The sequence below is a fragment of the Nelumbo lutea genome, chromosome 1 (genome assembly GCF_056320005.1).
Source record: "Nelumbo lutea isolate HS-2025 chromosome 1, American lotus-T2T, whole genome shotgun sequence".
Lineage (NCBI taxonomy): Eukaryota > Viridiplantae > Streptophyta > Magnoliopsida > Proteales > Nelumbonaceae > Nelumbo > Nelumbo lutea.
The window spans coordinates 58,979,884-58,996,157 of NC_142684.1; the positions used below are offsets into that span (position 1 = coordinate 58,979,884).

At 41.1% G+C, this 16,274-nt stretch overlaps 1 protein-coding gene across 1 annotated transcript; it reads left to right on the forward strand.

The window, feature by feature from the left end:
- Positions 1 to 10,439: 10,439 nt before the first annotated feature.
- On the forward strand, positions 10,440 to 12,737 carry LOC148874739 (dynamin-related protein 4C-like). The gene is given in 3 exon segments (XM_088942174.1): positions 10,440 to 11,555; positions 11,558 to 12,208; positions 12,211 to 12,737. Coding segments are annotated over 3 exon segments (2,019 nt in total). The 5' UTR covers positions 10,440 to 10,513; the 3' UTR covers positions 12,537 to 12,737.
- Positions 12,738 to 16,274: the final 3,537 nt, after the last annotated feature.

The window sequence follows — 16,274 nt, forward strand, 5'->3', positions numbered from 1 at the left end:
GACAGAATAACCATCTGCACACAGTTTTGAGACAGAAATCAAAATTCTCCTTAAATTTTGTACATAAAGACAATCTTTCAGTATTCCTTCTCTAAAAATTAACTCCACGGTTCCTATGGCCGTGGCTGCAACAGTTGCAGTAGTCCCCAAGTAGAGTGTAACTTTTCCTTCACTCAGCCTTCTGCTTACCTTGAACCCCTGCAATGAGTTACACGCATGAGTTGAAGCCCCAGAGTCAATACACTAGGATGCAGAAGCTACCAATAAATTGGTTTCTATAACACAAGTTTCGAAATTACCTTTCTTGGATTCCAGGTAGGCAGGACAGTTCCTTTTCCAGTGGCCGGTCTTCTTGCAGAAGTGACAGGCATCCGATGCTTTGTCTTTCTTCTGCTTCTTACCCTTAGTGGCTTTCTTCTGAGGCTTCTTTGCCTTCCTCTTTCTTTCCTGTCTTGCTAGCTTCAACAAGCATAGCTACAGGCTCATCCTTTCTAATCAGTTCTTCGACTCTTTGCAACATATTGCTGAGCTCTTGATAATTGACATTCAGCTTGTTCATATTATAGTTCATGATGAACGGATTAAAGGAAGGAGGCAAAGAATTAAGGATAACATCTATCTGGGTTGCAAGGTCCAGCCCGGATCCAAGAGCCTCCAGTTCGTTAATGTATCCCATCATCTGAAGACAATGGTCGTGAACTTGTTGGCCCTTGGTCATTTGTGCGGTCATGAACTGTTTCAAGACCTTTTGTCGAGTAGAACGATTATGCTCTTCATACATGGTCCTGAGACTGTCCAATATGTCATTGGCAAATTCGATCTGATCGAACTGCCTCTGTATTTGGTTGTCCAAGGAGGCAATGATGTAACACCGGGCATGGGAGTTTTTCTCCTCCCATTCCTGATAGTCTCTCCTTCGGGCCTCAGAAGCCCTGTCGCTCAGACGCTCCGGGGCAGGATTCTTTGCCACTTTGTCCAGCTTTTCAAAAGCTAGGACCAACATAAGGATCTTGTACCAGTCGATATAGTTTGGGCCCTTAAGCTTGTTGTCGTTAAGAAGCTTTGCAAAAGATCCGTTTGCCATTTCCTGATAAAAGAGCAAACATCAGTCCACAACCTAATTTGATTCATGTTCATTTCATAGATATGGATTTTAATCTACGATCCATTTCCATTTATTCATCTCTGAGGTTTCCCTCCTTTCTCAGAGATGGATTTTAATCTCAGAGATGGATTTTAATCTACGATCCTTTAGAGAATTCATCATATGAATCTCCCTATCACTTGCACTTATATTAGCTGGAGGGAACATTTAATTACGCCATAGTTTTGATTTAGGTCAAACCAAAGTGGCTCCCATTAACTTTCATAAAGTCAGATTTCGGTGGGCCTTAAATCGGCTAGGGTTCCGTACGTAATCTCTTGATGAGGTGTGGGGCCCACCACTGAGGGAGGTCATCCAATGACCAAAAGGGACACCATGGCAATGATGTGCATTCAACCATGGTGTGCGCAAGAGCCACTGTTGAATGAGCATGGGCCAAGCAATTATGGCCCATGTACGTAGCACATCACACATCCATACATCTCATGCAGGGATAAATTGATCCAATCAATTAATTATCTGTTAGGCCCATTGGAAGCCCATTTTAAATACATAATATTAACCATTAATATTATCTAGGTATATGGGCTGAATTAGGGTTACCCAGTTCGGCCCATATAGCTTTATCCTTTGAAGTGGGCTTTTAGCAGTTTTAACTATTTAAAACTGGGCCTTTACAGGTTGGGCCGAATTAACCATTTAATTAAATATCAATCATCATGCCCATTAGTGGGAAAATTAGGGCTGACTTTCAGCCTTGATTAAACCCTAGATTTGGTCCAAACAGTTTGAACCAATCTTGGTTCGAATGGGTCCAGGGTTTGATCTTTAATTAAATCTTTAATTCAAGAAAATAATATGAAATTAAATAACTGATAAAAGAAAACCAAGAATCAGTTAAACAGGGCTGTTCGCACAATACATCCTGCAAAACAGAGGTTAGATCACAGATTTGCAGTTTCATAAATTGCAAATCGCAGATAGCGAATGTCCCATCTACGAAATCTCCTTCTCTGCGAAATCTCCCTTTCTGCGCCGCCATTTTCGATCCAAGAATAAAAATAAATAGAAATCCTATTTCTATTATTAATTACACCAGATCGAATGCCTATACATTGAGTCTAAAAATAAAAAAAAATTATTTATAGACCAAATGTAATAAATAAATTAAGAAACTGCAAATCTTGCAATTCTCCCTACGCAAACCAAGAATTCGATCTCTTCTTGTACGAACAAACCATAAATCAAGAATATCATAAAGAACTATTCTAAACAATAATCAAATTTATATAAAATTAATTTCATATTATTTGCCCATCAATTTTGGGAACAAATTTCCTAAACCCCATATCTGCGCAAATTGGGTAGAACGCCTTCTGCCCATTTGCACAGGTTTAGATCTGAAACAAAATGGTTCAAGATTTGAACCATGACTTTGATACCACTGAAGGGATAGAATATCCATCACATGGATGCCCAAAGATTGCGGAATAAGGAGGCAAATTTCAAAATTTTTTTCTTTCCCTTCAACTAGGAATCGAATTCCCTATTTAGAAAAACATATTTTCAAGGATCATTATTGAACAATAAATTGAACCAGATCTAAACCAAAAGGAGTAGGGAGGGATTATACCTGATACGGAGAAGTAGTATCTCCCAATGGAGGTGCTCACGCCCAATGAAGGATCCAAAATTTGCTCCTGCTGAAGATTGCACAGTGTAGGGTGGAGTAGAATCAGTAGTGTTCTTCCAAAAGAACTTGACCTTTCGCAAGAATCAATTTGATGGCTTGTGAATACAACTCCAACCAATCTTTTCTCCAAAAGATTGGTATCAAGATCAAATCTTGATTTCTCCCAAGAACTGGAGATCGAACCGCTGGAGGGGGCGGCTGCAGGAAGGAGGCAGTAAGAGAGTATTTGTAGGGTGCAAAATTCTCTCTTCTTGTGATTTCAGATCTAAAGACAAGGGTATGCTGGTTGCATGTCTAAAGGCTGCCACCCCCTCCTCCTTTTATAATCTTAAAGGGATCAGCTCCTAATCCCATTAGGAGTAGCTAACCCAAATCATATTTGGACTAGAAGTCCCTTTAAGTGATAAGGGATAACCCTTACCTTATCTGCAGATTAGATCAGGAGGCTTCCAGATCTAAATCTTATTTAGATCTTGGACTCTCTAAGTGGATAGGGTCTGGGCCCAATCCTATCAGCTGATCCATCTCAGAATTTGCCCCTTTAAGTGACTAATCAAATTAACCCAGTTCGAAATGGGCTTAAGGCCCATTAAAGTTATGTATTCATTTAGCCTTTTAAACTATTGCCCAGTTGGGCATCCTTGTATGGCGTGGGATCCAAACATTGATCTACACATCAGCCACATGGGTTCGGCCCAGCCTTTGTTACAAGGCCTGGCCGAATACAGTGTTATGGACAGTGCACCCCCTGAAAACCATCTCATGGTCTCTATGGGCCCAACACTTACCCTAAGTGGTCCCTGGGCCAAGCCACCTTGTAACACCCAGGGACTGTGGGAAGATGCAAGATTAACCCATCAGGTATTATCCTCAATGGTCTTACACTTAACTTCTCAGCCCATAATGATCATACACTGCCCGACAAGAGAGGACATCTCCCTCGGCTACAGGGAACAGTGTTGCACTCTTTGCTTATATGGATCCCGAGAATTAAAACCTTCTGCAAATCATTTCAAAACCTTAATATATATACTTTTATATCTCATATAAAATATATTTTGCAAAACAAATCTCAACGATTGAAACCGGCTGCCGGCAGTCTTGGTTTCCATTTGTGAGAGTGCATCCCTGATCATTACCTTTGTCTGACAAAGGGGCTGATCCTGTCACTATGATCACCCACACAGATGAATTCTCAGACTGTCCCAACATACCCAGGTTTTGACTCCTGCTAAGGATCTCACTGATTGGTATAACAAAAACAACCCAATATGACATCTAGTGTAGTATCATAATCGAGTCTAGGGGTCGAGTGTAACTTTCCAGTTTTGCCCATCAATCTCCAAGGTCCAGGGCAATACTAGAAATCTGGTCCAGTTCAAATATTCAATTAGTCTTACACTGTATGTGCCTAGGGTCTCACTCTGGTAGCTGAGACAGGCCACTCCAACCAACTTGGTGGCACCACAATGTCAGCCTTGTTAGGATAGGTCTCCCCAGACCGACCCACTGGCTGTGAATATTCTAAACTAACACGAGTCTCATTAAGTGCCCAGTTTAAGGGTATTACACAGAAACATACAAAGGGAACATGAATCAAATATGCACTTTTATTCATTTACAATAAACTCATAAGTACATCATTTTGATTGAAGCTTAGGGCATACAAAATTGTCTAACACAAGAGACCTGGAGAAGAAGGAGAGGAAGAAGTCGAAGGAGAGCTTCCTTTCGAACCAGTCAGTAGCTCATAGCACTCAGGGCCAGAGTTAGAATGAGACTCGTTTGGGATGTTACTTAAAAAGACGAATAAGAATAGAAGGACGACGAAGTGTGTTGGCCAAAGGTCTAGGAGTAGTGATTCACTCGATAGTAGGGTTGCCTAGAGACAAATGACAAAGAAAAGTCGCGGTTAAGGCCCCTATTTACAGAAAAATGAACTGCCCAGATCTCGCCAGATCCAACGGCCATGAGACCTTCACTTCTGCAACCCAACTATGGCATGCCACTTGGTGCATGGCCTCGGGAGATGAAACGATGCCCAGGAAACGACCTAGATCACATAAAATTCAATGGCCATGAAGACCTCCGCCTCCGCAATCCAACCGCATCGTACCATCTGGCACACGTCCTTGGAAGACGAAATTATGCCCTGAGCAAACTGATGGACCCACTAACCGTAACCCGCCGGTTTCAACCCATTGACCCTGCGAACGCACATACAAGTCTACCCTGAAGGCCATTTCGCATACGAGAGGATTCCCTAGCATCCAAACCTGTGATGGGCAAGGTCCCCACTTGCCAACTTGAGACACTAGCGTTGCATGCACCATCGAGCTGCCAACGCAAGAAGGCACGGGCTTGGCTCCTCCGAGGCCCTTCCATTCGGCCTCCTCGCCGAAGAGCCAAAGTGAACTTGCAGCCTCGTCCTCCACCCATGAAGACGAACCGATCAAAGGCATGGATGAGATAGATTCGACACCACTACAAGGTACCCTTCGTCCATCGGGCTTGCTGGCACCCACCATCGCTACTCCCATTGGCCGAAGCCGAATTTTCCACCTCAGCCTCGGGAGTGGGGGGCTAGTGATGTAGGGTAACCCGGCCCAGCCCATGAGCACCAGTCGGGGTCCCAATCTAGCATAGTAGGGGCTACCCTGCTCACATCATACGGGGCCAACTATGGGACGCCCCCACATCCTTGCGATGCCCGCTACTCGCCCTTGTACGACACTCATCGAGAGCATTCATCTCCACCTACCTCTAGACAATTCAAGTATAAATAGGATGAACCCCCTTCCAGGTAAGGGGGTCCAATTCTAATCCTCACTCTAGGACTTTAACTCTTGGGAAACTAGTGCCTACAAGCGGCCTCGTCCAAGCCCTCGTCTGCACCAAACTTCCCTCTTCTTTCCTCGTACAAACTTGATCATCGGAGCCTTTGCCTCGAGTTGTCACTTGAGGCCTCTGACACCTTCTATCTTGTAGAACCTTTGACCTCCTAAGGGACTCGCAGTGATCAACCACTAGCTCTCGGCTTCTATAGTACCCGAAGCAGCGATCCACCTCAACCTACAATCTTCAGCCTCAACACACTTGCTCTGAACCCTCAAAGCCTTCGGCTAGCCTTTGAAGCTCAAGAGCAAAATTACTTTGTTGCCCTCGGCCAATCCAAATAACAAAACTGAGCCTTACTGATATGCAAAGTTTTGGGTATTTGACTTTTCTCATGCAATATATTATTTTTTTATATTAAAATACAAAATCATACATATTGGCAAATACCCCTTAGCTTAATTTGAGGAGAGCACGAATATAATTATGTACGGTGTAAAACCTTAAATACGGTATTTCTAAACCTTGTATATGATTTAACCTAAACTCAAAATCTGAAAAAAAAGGGTTGGGTTAAAGATTGGATTGGGGTTGAACAAAATGAACCTGACTGGATTGCAATAGGGTTAGGGTTTGATTTAACCTAACCCAACCTGACTTAATGCACCTATTTTATGAGTGAGGGAATTCTTACAAATACAAGAAAATCCAACTATTTAACTTAGAACAGATTCTGCTTTTTATCAATTGAAAATGCAGACCTTCAATCTTACAAGATGCCTCTGATGTTCTTACAACTTTTATTATGTATTGCTCCATGGCTCATTGCATATATATTTGTCTACAAACAAAGACATCTGATGTTCTTTGGATTAAATTTCTTCTTTTTCCAAATACATAAAAATGGAATTAATAACTCTTAATGCAAATTAAGATAGGCCTTTGGATAAAGGGTGAATTTATTGAACTGAATGACTTATTGATTATATTGTAGTAGATAAAGTAATTAATTAAATAATAAAATATTTAAGGGTACAGTAATTTAGCCAACTTCAGCTTTAGCAATTTAGTGCTCGTTTGGGAGGACTTTCACGCAGCAGTTTCTAACATTGCATGAGTCAAGAAACCTGAAAAGTCGTGAAATCTCTGTTTGTTTTAAATCTGAAAAGCTGAAAATCAACTTTCTGCTTAAGCTATCATAGGAACAGCTCTATCAATGAAATTCAATCACTATAGGAGCCCTTCCAAATGCACTCTATGGAGTAATAAACCACCTTACAACTTATTTACTAAAAGACAAAGCAATAAACTTTTCATCTCAACCACTTTAGTAGTTATCAAACTCACAAGGAAAAGAAAATCTCTAACAGGATTCACAAGAAGACTCCTTGTTTAAGGAATCTCTTAATGAAAAAAAAAAGTTTAATCTAAAAAGTAAAACGAAATCACTTTATTAACAATTATTCCCACTCCCATCCCCTTACTTTAGCAAAGGAGGCTATTGATCACTTGCATTGAAGTTGCTTTCTATCAATTACAAATTGGCCAGCATTTACTGAGAGCAATTTTTAGATAAAATGGAAATTAAAGTGGAAAGTGAATGTGTAGCTAGGAATGACAACAAGGCGGGGATTATATTCTCCATCCCCAACCCCGACCCCCAAATCACCCCCATCCCCATCGTCCCCAATCCCCGGCGGGGAAAGGAGTCCCCCCTCCATCCCCGACCTCAATGGGGATGAATTCCCCGTTGAAGACCCGAATCCCTGATGGGATATGTATACATATTGAGAGTATGAGACAGAGAGATTGAGACAGAGAGAGAGAAAGAGACAGAGAAGACCGTTGTGAGAGTTGAGGTCGGCGACGAGAGAGTCCAACAGGCAACGACGACAACGGTCGGCGATTCGACAAAGATAGACGAAGGTTGAAGCGACGATAGTCAGCGAGTGGCGACAACGATTCTTCTTTAAGTAGCTCTTTTTTGTCACTCGAGTATCTCTGTCCTCTATCCTTTGTTTGATGCCTAACGGGGAGTGGCGATAGTGACGAGACAAAGGTCAACGAATTGACTACTGGCAAAGAAGACGAAAGAAGAGTGGAAGATGAAGGTTCAAAGATAGATTCGTTGACGAAGGTTAAGAGGCAGAGTTCTCTCCTCTTTGTCGAAGTGTTTTGTGTTTACTATCGAGGGTTTTAGCATTTTACTATTTTTTAAGTTTTAATATTAAAAAAATGAATAATAATTATCATATATTAAATTATATGTAACATTATATATATATATATATATATATATTAATCAGGGACGGGTCGGGGCGGGGATTGCATTCTCCGTCCTGTCCCCGTCCCCAATCGGGGATTTAGGGGTAGCCCCATTACCGACCCCGACCCCACCAAGGTACCCCCCATCTCCGACCCCGTCGGGTCGGGGAGCTCGAGTACCCACCGAGGACGAGAAAAATTGCCACCCCTATTTGTAGCTTGTCCCTTTTAGGATAATCTATACTCATGCCTTCATTCTTAAGACATGTGCCACTGATTTGTCCAAGTCTATAGATACCATTCTATTACATTTATACCCCAACTAAACTCAATAGTGGGATGATTGAGTGAAAAGGAAAAGAAAACAAATATAAGGACAAGTAAAGAAAGTGGATTGAAACCAAAGAGAATGAACAAAACCGAAGGCTGGTTCTTCTTTGCTCCCTTTCTCTTTTCTCTTCCTACTGGAGACCTACGACCCTTCCAATTCCAAGTCTAAATAACACTATGTTTGATGTGGTAAAAAAATAAGAGAGAAATTGAAAGTTGAGGAAAAGTTGTAAAATTTCTTGAGAACTTTCTCTCAACTTTCTTTATCATTTATCAATGTTCAAAGCATCGATACACCCACACCCCAATATGCCGGAAGAGGTGTATCAACACTTTGAATAATACACATGTATTTTTTTAGTTTTTTTTTTTTTTTCAAAAATAGGTCAGGGGGTCGACCTTAGGCCTGTCTATCCCTTGCAAATAACCAAATTTTCTAAAGACTTCTATTTCAACCCCCTATCAATACAAATACTATACACCCGATTACAGTGTGTATCGTATTGAAAATTTGAACCTTTTTTTTTCTATCAAACCAAACATATATCCTATAGTCGTTCATTTTATTAAACCTGAACTTAATATCAAATGCATTTCCAGGTAATATCTAGAGAAAAGAATGATTCCTCTTATGAGATTTCTCAAAAAGCGGAGATTTCTGAGATTGCTGATTTCTCAAAAATTAGAGAAAGTGTTTGTTTAGGACTATTATTGTCGTGTAAAGATTTCTGAGAGATCAATAATGAGTTTCTAATTTTTTCTACATTTTTGCAATTTTTTATATTTATTTATATTTAAAAAAATTTACTACTTAAATATGATTTCATATGTTGATCAATTTGATTCGGATGATTGAATTACTTAACCACCACTTGGATAAACAATGATTTTGTTTTTGAGAATTTTAAAATATATGGGTTTATATTGTTAAAATTATTGACATAGATCTAATTAGTAGCATTTATTAGTGAAAAATAACTTAAATGTAGAATTTAATAAGAGAAAACGGGATCTAATACCTTAAGTATAAGACTTAATGAAATGGGATTAAATGAGATGAAAAGTAATAAATGAAATTACATTTTCAACCCTTACAATTAAAGGAGGACTAAATACATAAATATGATCATTTTAGTAGCTATTAAACCTGACATTAAAGCTATAACACAATGATTTTTATACCATTTCTTAAACAAAGAAACAAAGAATAATTTTAGTCCCAAAAAAATTTCACACTATATCCACACTTTTACATGTGAATAAGTGGGACTAAGCTATACTAACTCTGAGGTCTTAAATTCTTAAGATAGAGCACCTCACAGTAGTCCATAGTGCATTTAGAACATCTCTCTATAAATTAAAACTTACAAGCAGGGAGACGTTTTAAAGTTGACATTTGCACCACTGCACATCTCAGAATGCATTGGCAATACCTTCTGTACTTTATCATTGGGAGATGCTCCTAACATACGGTTGGAATGTAGCATGGGGCGTTTGTGAGGCGCAAATGTGATTTTGATGTTCGTATGTACGGCCGAAACATGCTGTGAGGCGCTCTCAATGAGGAATGGATCCCAAGAGATTGAAACATCCAAATGGCTATAGAATAATATTGCCACGTGGAGTGTTGTTAATATAACTATCTAAACAATCATCAAAACTTAATCACCTATAGCTATGCAATATCAACAACTCTTTAGATCTTTTTTTGGAGAATAAATAAACTCCATTCCACCTCAGAAATCTAAAATTACAATCCCGCTACAAATCACATCATCCTGTCTATCAATTTAACGTTGACCCATGGTCAAGATTACAACCCCATTAGGAGATTTCGACATAATTCTCCATTACTAGAAACTTGATCCTCCAACACGTCGAGGACAATCTCAACTCGAAAAGAATAAAAAAAAAAAACGATGGAAATGCCGAAAGCATCAAGGACCGTACATTAGCACAGAAAGTGTCTTTTTATTCCTATCCAATGATTCTCATTTCCTTCCAGACCAAGTTCCTTCCTACTTCTATTGTGTTCCTTCGTTCCCAAGCAACCCCAAGTCAAGTCAAGTCAGCTGTTAACACCACGGAAATTGGAGCCGGTATTTATTCTTGCCACAATGGAAATCCAAAAACATTCGGGGGACCCACTGAAGTTTCTTCTCCATTGCCTCAACCTTATAAATTTGAGAATCAACCAGCTTCAGTGGAGTGTGGAGATCATTGGCAGCAAACAGCGAAATCCACCCACCATAAACCATCTCAGAAATCTTTAGGCTTTAGCTTTCATGGTTTCTGTAAACTGCAAAACTACTTGCGTCCAAGAGAAAATGGCCAGGTTCGGTCTCAAGGAAGAAGACGATGAGCTTACCCACGATGCCGTCCCTCTCTACTCCACCTATAATGACCGGATTCGGCCCCTCCTTGACGCCGTCGACCAGCTGCGCCACCTCAAGGTGATGAAAGAAGGCATTGAGCTCCCCACCATTGTCGTCGTCGGAGACCAATCCTCCGGCAAGTCTAGTGTTCTCGAGTCCCTCGCCGGCATCAGCCTCCCTCGGGGCCTGGGCATCTGCACTCGGGTTCCTCTCGTAATGCGCTTGCAGCACCACTCTGCAACCGACCCAGAACTCTACTTGGAGTACCATGACAAGAAGGTCGACACCGATGAAACCCATGTCGCAGAAGCCATTGTAGATGCTACCAACGAGATCGCCGGCAACAACAAGGGCATTTCCCATTCTCCTCTCACTCTGGTGGTGAAAAAGAAAGGCGTCCCTGACCTCACCATGGTCGATTTGCCTGGGATAACCAGGGTCCCTGTTCTTGGCCAACCCCAGGACATCTACGAGCAGATTTCCAACATCATAATGGAGTACATAACGCCCAAGGAGAGCATCATTCTGAACGTCTTATCGGCTACTGTTGATTTCCCGACCTGCGAATCGATTAGAATGTCTCAGCGCATTGATACCACCGGCGAGAGGACGCTGGCGGTGGTTACCAAATGTGATAAAGCTCCTGAAGGTCTGCTCGAGAAGGTCACTTCCGACGATGTGAACATTGGGCTTGGCTACTTCTGTGTGAGGAATCGCATCAAGGACGAGTCCTACCAGGAGGCCAGGGCTGAGGAGGCGAGACTGTTTCAGTCGGATCCCCTTCTCTCGCAGATCGACAAATCCATCGTGGGCATACCTGTTTTGGCCAGGAGACTGGTGCAAATCCAAGCTGCTAGTCTCGCGAGATGCTTGCCGGACATCGTGAAGAGCATCAACGACAAGATCAACCTAAACGCTTCTGAGCTCAACAAATTGCCCCAGCATCTATCCTCCCCGGGGAAGCCATGACTGCTTTCATGCGGATTCTAGGGTCTGCAAAGGAATCCCTCAAGAAAATCCTCGTGAGAGGGGAGTTTGACGAGTACCCAGATGACAAATTCATGCACTGCACCGCCCGACTGTCGGACAAGCTCAACGAGTACTCCAAGGAGCTCAATATGAAGCAAGAGGACTCCAAGGAGAAGTTTTTAATGGAGGAAATCCTATTGCTGGAGGAATCCAAAGGGATTGAACTTCCCAATTTCCTCCCTCGCACCGCTTTCCTCGCTATATTACAGAGAAAAGTGAAGGAAGTATCGATCACTCCCATCAAATTCGTTCAGGAGGTGTGGAATTACGTAGAGGAGGTGGTCGTACGCGTGCTGATGAAACATTCAGAGAGCTACCCACAGCTTCAATCTTGCACCAGAAGAGCAGCGCAGAATCTGATTGGCAAGACGAAGGACCAATCGATTAACCGAGTAACAGAGATCGTGGAAATGGAGAAGATAACGGATTATACATGCAACCCAGATTACATGTCAACTTGGCGAGGGCTCATGGCGAAACAAGAGATTTTCATGAAGAGCTTCAACGATCCCTACCAATGTTCCTCTGTAAACATTGAAGGGTTGGGGACTGTTGAACTGCAGCATCTAAGAGAATATGGGGGATGGTGCAACAAGCGTACGACCTGAGAATGAGGATCAGAGCTTACTGGACGATTGTGTTGCAGAGGCTGGTGGATAGTCTGGCGCTTCATCTGCTGTTCAGCGTGCAGAACTTGGTGAACAGAGAGATGGAAAAGGAGATTGTGATGGAGCTGATGGGGCCCCACAGTGGTGAAGTCGAACGGTTGCTTGAGGAATCCCCTTCTGTGGCTCAGAAGCGAGACCGGCTCAACAAGAGCATCAATCTACTCAAAGAATCCAAAGAGGTCGTGGCCAAGATCATGGACCGAATTGCTGCTCCCATCAACAACTCCACTGATTAGGCCCACAGGCCCAGGCTCAGGCCATCTCTCTCTCCCTCTCTCTCCCCTTGGTGAATTATAGATAGCATAGGCAGATGGTGTATGTAATATGTTTAGGGTGGTTGGTCGGAGACATCTCCCAGTACAGGAGGTAGTGGGGATTTAATGTTGTTTTGTTTTTATAATTTCTCTAATTGGATGGATTTTCTGTTTCTCTTGCAATTGAATAGCAACCGTTTGATGCATCCAAGGGTGGGGCCTTTTTATTAAAATTTTTGCAGCATTGCCTTATCATAACTGGCCAAGGACCAACCAAATCCTGACCGTCTGATCAACCTTTCACTAACCGTCTGATAGGGAAAAATCTATGATACAAAAAAGATATGGTATGGAAAGAGTTTTGACCAATCAAAATCCACTCATAAATTTTCATAAATAACATTTGATTCCACCATCAACTTTATGATTCCAATTGATTGGTCAGATATTTTTTAGATATGTCAAATCCATATTAAATGGGATGGCAAAGAAACAGCATTGGGATAACAAGTGGGCCAGTTTAGGGAGGGTTTTACAAATTTTAGAATGGCTGTATCTAATTTCTTATTTTTTTGTTATATATAAATAATAAATAATTAATTAATAAAATTTTAAATTATTTGATTAAGACATTTAAAAATATAAACTATCCCATAAAAATTAAAATATTATTAAATTCAAAATACCCAATACATAAAGTTTAAATGCTTTCTAACAATATGCAGATTGGGAAGAGTCGGGTTTTGCATAATACTATATCGACCTATACTCATACGGGTCGGGTTGTAGAATCCCATGACCCAAAATCCATCCTTCAAGTAAACTGCGTGGGTCCAAATTAATTTTATCTATTTTATATCCCGATTCTAAATTATATTTGAATGAGATTATGGATTGATATCAGATGTTGAATAGAAACAGAAATAGTTTCACACAAGAAAATCTATTTCACATATTAGTATTAATCAACTTAATCAAACTCAAAACGTTTTAGGTAGAAACAGTACCAAACACAATCTTACTGAGGATTCTGTTCTCGCCATTTCTTCTAAAGCCGCAAATTTTTTCCAGGTGGAGGCACGGCCACCGAAAAACTACTTATTCTATTTCTTGCCCTTCTTCACGAAATATATTGTTTTTAAATCTATAATTTATCGGCCTCTTTTGAGTTGGTACTAGAGAATGATCGCATATTAAGTAAGGGGTTCGTATTCTGACTTTTTTTTTTTATGTATGTATTTTAATTGTTTGACAGCCATTATCTATTTTGTAAATTAATTTAGGTTATTATTTTATTTGATTTTTTATATATAATTTTGTTTTTAACTTGAGAGATTAAACCAATGTTTATTTCTAAATAGATTAAACCAATCTTTCAAGATTGTTGGTGACAAAAACGAGTCAGGTCAACCCGTATGCCAAAAAAAGCAAAAATTGTAGACAGATGGAGAAAATTGAAAAGAATTTGCAGAAAATACAAAAATAGGAAAAATTACAAAAAATACAAACAATACAAAAAATACTAAAAAATTATAAAAATTTTGAAACTTTTGCAGAAAATATGCAAAACAATACTAGAAAATTGTAGGAAATGCATAAAAACACCAAAAAATACAAAAATTAAGCAAAAAAGCACCAAAAAGTACGGTAGATACGTGCACATCGCGCCGGGAAGAAAAGCCAGCTCTCTCCAGTAGGGAGCATAATTTAGAAGAAGGAGAACAGTAAGGCAACAAGTAGGGTAGATGCCCTATCTGAACAACCGCGGCTGACTTGGGAATCCCTGTTGGCATTGGAAATTCTCCAAGCTCCAAGAACAAAGAACTTCAGGGCGCCTGCCCTCGAATCTTACAAAGGTAAGACAGACTCGATCGAGTATGCTGACAGCTTCTAAGCCCTCATGTTGCTTCATGGGGCAAATGATGCAAGCATGTGCATCACTTTCTAGACAACTTTAAAAGAAGAGGCTTGACTCTGGTATTCAAATCTAGCCCCTAGTTCCATTAAAAACTAGGACCAGTTCGCCCGCATGTTTGTCATTCAGTTTTCCACCAGCAAGAGACATTCAAATCTGCCACCTGTTTGTTAAATGTAATTGAAAAAATCAAATGAAACACTAAGAAACTACATAAAAAGGTTTAATATGGAGTGCCTACAGATTCTAGATCTAGACCTAGCAGTGCAGCTCACCGTGGCAAAAAATGGCGTATGACAGCCCGATCTACGCTGGGAAATTGAACTGAACTCGTTAGCTACAATGGAGAAATTTATTGCCATTGTAGACAAATTTATTAAGGCCGAAGAAGCCCTAGGCTCGAGGTCCGAGCTGTTCGGGAAGAGAAAGCGAGCAAAGGAGTAAGCAAGTAGGAGAAAGACCAAGAGGAGAAGCAAATCTCCTAAGAGAAGCATGTCACTCAATAGTCGACGTAGCAGCTCATCGCAAAGGAAGAGCAAGTCACCAACTAGGGGTTCAAGCAAGCAATCAAGGATCCCACCCTTGTATACTATAACCTTCACTCCCCTGAATGCAAAAAGGGGAGAAATTTTAATGCGAATAAAATCTAACAATTATGTAAAGTGGCCACCTAGGATGAGGGGCGACCCAACTACCGGAAACCCTAGCAAATATTGCCACATCCATAGGGATGTTGGCCATGATACAGAGAATTGCTGGAATCTCAAGAATGAGATTGAAGACCTCATCAAAAGAGGGCACCTGAGGCAATTCATCAAGGACAAGCAACGACCTGAAGAAGAGCTAAGAAGGGATGCACCCCAAGCCTGCAGGGAGGAAGAAGTGGCTCCTAGAAATCAACAGCAGCAGGAGAGACCTTTCTAGGGGACCACTAACATGATCATCGAGGGGTCAATCATCATTGGATGCACCACCTCGGCAAGCTGGAATTCAGTTAGAGAATTGGAACAGGAAGATAACAATCTGTCGAAGCATCGCAAAAGAGAAGAGGTAATCTATTTTACTGAGGATGACATGTGCGGGATCCAATACCCGCATGACGATGCCTTGGTAGTTAGGTTGCTCATCAACGACTTCAGGGTGAAGAGAATTCTTGTTGACTCCAGAAACTTGGCCGACATCTTATTTTTGGAGGCCATTGATCACGTGGAGCTCAGCAAAGCAAATCTATAGCCTGTTGATATTCCCCTGATAGGCTTTAGTAGAGAGGTAATTCGGCCTATTAGCAATGTGAGAGTCCCAGTTGAGGGGGGCTCGCCTCCTCAAACAATGTGGTTTGATCACGACTTTCTTGTGGTCACCACCCCATCTCCATATAACGCAATATTAGGCCGACCCATCTTACATACCCTCTGAGCTATCGTCTCGACGTACCACCTGGCAATGAAATTCCTTATAGACACAACCATTGGAGTATTGCAAGGTGACCAACTAGAATGACGAAAATGCTATGTGGCGACCTTGAAAGCAAAAGGAAAGATTGCCATCGACATTGACTTGGAGACACCACAAGAAAGTACAGATGAGCGAGCTCGATCCACTAGTCAAATACCAAGAAAAAATCCAGGCAATTTAATATATGCGACCAACTAGGTCGGTTAAGGAAACCCATAAACTAACAGGTCGAATAGCTGCCCTAAATCGATTTATGTCTAAGTCGGCTAGGAAGTGCTTGCCCTTCTTTAAGGCCATAAAGAAAAACCAATCCTTCGAGTGAACCAAAGAGTGTCAACTCACCTTTGCTG